This window comes from Tasmannia lanceolata, unplaced genomic scaffold (assembly GCF_043159265.1).
Source record: "Tasmannia lanceolata isolate RefF3 unplaced genomic scaffold, GAP_Taslan_0.1 ptg000013l, whole genome shotgun sequence".
Classification (NCBI taxonomy): Eukaryota; Viridiplantae; Streptophyta; class Magnoliopsida; order Canellales; family Winteraceae; genus Tasmannia; species Tasmannia lanceolata.
Window position 1 is genome coordinate 30,208,827 of NW_027518690.1, and position 5,585 is coordinate 30,214,411.

Sequence of the window (5,585 nt, forward strand, 5' to 3'; positions counted from 1 at the left end):
AAGGGCCTAAGAATTCTAGTAAATCAACTGGGGAGGTTCCTAATCGAAAATTTACACTTAAGCAATAACCAAAATATGTACTTAGAACACTAATCCCCTCAAATTACACATTGGGTTTATTAAAAAAGACATAAATCTCTTAGGTTTGGGAGCCGTAGTAATATCTGATGATGAATCAAACTCTAATTAGTGCAATTGGAGTTTCCTCACAGTACAGCAGCCAAGCAGTGATAAAATAAAATTCCAGAAGGCAAGAAAATTATGATTCAATCTTTCAAAAAAAATAAAAATAAATTAGAAACTTCAATATCATAGAAGAAAGAGATTCTTCTATTTCCATATAACAAACCAGATTTATTCAAGTATCACATTACATAGTATGTAGTTATTAGAGGTGCATTACCACAACACAATAGACTAGAAACTAGAAACAAACGTAGGGTGCAACATTCTTAGAGCTCGTCCTTATAGGGAGAAGTAGCTCCTTTGTTTTTAGGGTTTGGAGATGATTTGAGGGGATAGGAAGCCTCCATAGCAATGCCACAGATCCCCTCTTTCGCCGAGATTCCGCAGGCCATCCTTAAGTAACCTTTCTCTCCCCATTCAGCTCCCCATGAATTCTTCACTATCCAGTACTTGGTCCCATCCCGAGTTGTTCCATAGCCCACGATTGCCACTCCGTGGTCCAAGTCCGTTCCGCACTCCCCAGTGAAGACACCCTTCGATCATCAAACATGCCGATTTAGAGAAAATTAAGGCCGATTTAGAGAAAACTAGTAGTTTTTGTTGAAAACCGAGAGAACTCTAATCTCTCAAAATAGGATCAAACACAATCTCCGTGTGTAATCAAGGCACTGCCCTTGATATTTGCTAGTTTGTAAGAGGCTGACATTGGATCACACGTTAAGGGCGGCACCTATATCGTATACCATTATTCCTTTTTCTTTAGTTAAGATTTATAATTTTATAAAACATAACAAAATCTCACCTCAGAGTAGAACTGAAAATCCGTTCCACTGGCATCAATGGCCACTGCTACGGGCTGGTTCGCAACGGCTTTAATCAAAGCATCCTCATCATTTTCAGGCACGTTCTCATGGCCGTCGATCATAACGACATGAGAATTCTCCTGCAAAACCAGTACATTTTATACTCACACATACGTAAACATACTGTATAGCAGCAGCATAGTTACGAAGTTCAGATTTAGGATAATTATGCGTGGATAGATGTAAAAATCAGAAAATTATTCGGACATAGGCATGTATTTTTATCTACTTTATTCGAAAAATTTGGAAATATATGAATGTATTTTTTATCTACGAATATTTATTTTATATATGTACTTATTTTTCTAAACAAAATGCAACAAATGATGGTTAAGTTCATGTGTCTGCTATATTAGAATGCGAATTCAATTTTCACTACAATGTCTTTCAATAATTTTTAATGTCACGATCTTTACAAATAATATATTAGATATTGACAAATTATTCATAAAATTTGTGTATAATTCAGAAAATATGCAAATATTTGGATTACTTCAGAATTTTTAAAGTTCAAAACAGGGCGTAAAAATTGAATTTCGGATTTTTGGATTTTTTAATCATTTAAATTTTTTTATAACTATGGTTAGTAGAATTTAACCAACCTTTGATGCAATGCATGACCCATCTTCACCCCTATAAGGATAGTTCTCCTCTGTTGTGATTCCTCCATTTTTCTTGATGTACTCAAAAGCATATTCCATTAAACCTCCGTTACATCCCTGATTATCATCGGTCTTATCGCAGTCGACTAGCTCCTGCTCTGATAACGACACTAGCTTCTTCGTTTTGATCTGGTTTATTCCCTCAACCGCCACAACGGCCGAAAATGCCCAACAACCCCCTACAACATCATCAAGCAAGAGAAACAAGGGGTTGAAATATCATTTCTCTCGCAAAAAGTCTTACATATATAGGTGCAACTTGTGCCCGGTTGGGTAGGTTTGACGCCAACCATAGCCTAACCCGAGGTATCTTTATTCCAACCCTAACCCGTCCCAACCCGAGCATCAGGTCGAGGATGGCTAACCCTCCCTGCCTTTAAATCTCTCAGCCCTAACCCAACCCATCTAGCTCAATTTTCCAACTAGGGTCAGGTTGGGTTCAGGTTGGCCCGGATTAAAAATATAAAATTCAAAAAAGAAACCATAATCAATTTTGAAAATAGCGATAGAATTGAGATTAGTGGGACAGGCCAGGTTGATATCGGGTTAGGTTGCCCAAGGCCTCAACCCGAACCAAACCTGAAATTAAATCGTATTAGTTTTTTTTTTTTTTTTTCCAACTCAATCAGAGGAACCCAAGCCAGAATTGGGTTGAACCTGGTTTGAGCCGGCCCAAGTAGCACCCCTAACATATATAGGGCTCCTATACATGTTTAAGTTTTTAATAATTAATACTCAGTCCTATTTAAATCTCAGTCCTATTTAAATTGAGACAGTTTCATCTAATCGATTACTCCAAATCTTCATGATAAGGATTATCGATTGGATTATTGATGGAACCCACATATTTCAGTTGTTTGATTAATGATCAAATGACTGTCAAGCTTTCTTAGATCAAAGAATTGGATTTAAGTGATCAAAGTTGATTAGTGATTATCTAGATATGGTTGTTTCATCTTTCTTACCACATTGGCCTTGGTCCTTTACGTTAGTAACTGCGCCTTTCTCTCTCCAATCAACTGAGGGGGGGACATCGGTCACCTTCTCGTACATGAAACTTTCAGTCCCTCGCCGGCTCCCTCGAAACATCCGGTGGTGACTAACCTTTGAACCTGCATAGGAGCTCCTGAACTCGTGGTTCGTCATGTCGGCGAACCTGTTAAGCTTCAACTTGTACGGTGCATCCTTCTTGTTAAAATAGTGAATGTACTTGACATTCTCTTTGAACACATTAAAACGCTTGTGTTTCTCACCTAAGTCGCTAGAAACTTTGTGATGGCTGTGCCATCTCTCGTACAAATCCCAAAGGCTCTCCTCGGATGCCAGATCTCTCTCCTCGAAGCCGGAGCTATTGGCCGCCACAAACAACACGACGAACAACGAAAGAGCGAGAAACAAAGCCCTTCCCATTGATATTAGGAGAAATAAGAATATTCAAGGACTATGAGAGGCTGGTTTATGATGAGACAAAAAGAAAGAAACAAGCCAATCTAAGATGGGGAACAAATGTGGAGGCAAAAGAGTGATAATAGATGAAGAAGTTGAGAATTTTTTGTGGGCAAAAACAACAATGACTAGAACAACAAAGGGGATTGGAAGTGATGAGAAGGGAGACCTTGTTTTTCCTCTTTTGCAATGAAAAAACAAAGCTCTTTTTGGAGATGGGTTGGGGATATGGTGATATGATTGTAGTAGTAAGAGGATATATAAGGTTTTAGAGCTGAAATGGGGGAAAAGGAAAAGAGCTTTTAGCAGTCATAGTATTTTCTTGGGGTGTTGGTTTTTGTATAAGTATTAGAAATGTAGAGTCATGTCTCCATGCCAAACACGCTATAGATGTAACTTATTTAACAGATAAAAAGCTCTTTACGTAGGTAGTGTCTTTTTTGCACTTGATTTCGGGAAAGTGCAGGCTAAAGTCCCCCTAAGTCTGTAACTGCTCTCTCTTTTATAACGAAAAGCTGCAGATTAGGCCCCGGTTTGTTTGGGATTTTGAGAATCGATTTTTAGTCCAAAACAGACCATTGGACACAAAATTACGCATAATCGAGTTCACTAATCAGTTTTGGACTGAGAATCAATTCTAAAAATTGATTTTGGAGGGACTTTTCTTTTCAATCATCACCACCCTACATGTGGCAACATGTATGGTGATCAATGCTTATTGATTTGGTTGGTTACTATCTGGTTGCAATTTACCATTCATGTGACAGTTCTTGTGTTCTTGCTGGCTGCAAAGTTTGCAAATGCAAGCCATTTTTCAGTGTTTAACTTTCCTCTCAAATGGGGAGGGAAGGAATGTAAAGAATTGGGAATCAATGTTCCTTTGCTTTTACTTCTCGATTACAAATATCCAAACCATGAAGAAAAGTTAGACTTGATTTTTGATCCAAACAGTTATTGTCTACCCACTCGGACGGGCATCCTCTTGCCTTTCCACAAGCCTCATGCAATTTATGCTAATGTTGATGATGACTACATTTGCCAAAACCAGGAAGCAGCTGCCCATATCTGATCTGACTACATGATCCTAAAAAATTCTCATCTCTCAATCGCCCTCTAAATGTATCTTCTATTTCTTTAGTCTTCCTAGTTGTATTTGACCATCTTGGTCCTCTTTTAATATATTGGCTACCCATTTCCAAAAAATAAAAAAACAGTTAACACCCAATGGAGAACATTTAATTCACCTATCCATATGATCAAAAGAAGCCTACAAGATTGATTTTTTTATAAAGTTAAACAATTTTATATCATGAGTCTGTAAAGCTTATATTAACTGGATAAAGATATTGGCATGTAATATGATAACAATCAGGTTTGAGATTCTTAGGCCCTGTTCATTTTGGATTTTCTGAAACGATTTTAGGTCCAAAACTAGTTGTTGGACTCAAAATTGCATTTTGGCCCTGTTTGTCTTTTCGATTTTGAGAACCGACTGTGAGTCCAAAACTGATTATTGGACTCAAACCTAAATTGAGTCCGATAATCAGTTTTGAACTCAAAATCAATTCTCAAAATCCACAACGAACAGGGATTAAATGTGATCCGATACATTGTTTTGAAGGATCCAGTTGAAGTATCCTATCCGAGCATCCTAGTCAAATATACTTTTGAGTCTTCAAAGACCTGGCATTTCCACCTCTCCCTGCATATGGCTCTTTTATGCTATCTTCATCACGACCTAAGCCTCTATTCTAGGATTCCATTTCCTAGTACCATGACCAAAATGAACTCCTGCTTCCACCATCTCTTCTAAATTAATGTTCCAATATCTTCTCGTCATTTCCCCCACACTTTCTCTGTTTTTTTAAGAGACGAGGTACCCTGAAATAAATAATTGTTCCGACGGAACCTTCTCCCGGAGAATGACCCTTGATACACGGTCCAAGTCAATAATTCCTTTCTATTCGTTATTATCTTTATTACCCAATAAAAAGACCGGACCATAACAAATAATTAAAATTAAAAGAAAAGAATCAAATTAACAACCAGAGTATCTTAATGGAGTTTGCATATGGTGAACACATTTGCAGAGCTTGTTCACCCCAAAAATTGCATAGAGTTCCACATGAATGGATGATCTAAACCATTCATTCTTTGGTCCCGCATTAGATAGGTGATGCCCCAAAAAGGAGGCCATAGGATAATCCTAACCCTTTGATTTGTGGACCCCATTTTCAGACGGCATGGTATAGAAAAACTCCAAAAATCAAAGGGTAAGGATTATCACATGACCCCCATTTTTGGGGCATGGCTTAACTATGGCAGGGACTAAGAATTGAATGGTTTAGATCATCCATTCATGTGGGCCCCAATATACATTTTAGGCTGTATGAGTGCTGCACAGGCGTCAATAATATAAAAACTCATC

At 37.9% G+C, this 5,585-nt stretch overlaps 1 protein-coding gene across 1 annotated transcript; it reads right to left on the bottom strand.

Annotated features, from left to right (window-relative positions):
• Window positions 1-294: 294 nt before the first annotated feature.
• On the bottom strand, window positions 295-3,416 carry LOC143891394 (vignain-like). Its single transcript, XM_077395966.1, has 4 exons — window positions 2,677-3,416; window positions 1,652-1,890; window positions 989-1,129; window positions 295-719 (listed from the first exon to the last, which is right to left on the bottom strand). Exons 1-4 carry the CDS (start codon window positions 3,119-3,121, stop codon window positions 453-455), a joined length of 1,092 nt encoding a protein of 363 aa, XP_077252081.1. The 5' UTR covers window positions 3,122-3,416; the 3' UTR covers window positions 295-452.
• Between the last annotated feature and the right edge of the window lie 2,169 nt (window positions 3,417-5,585).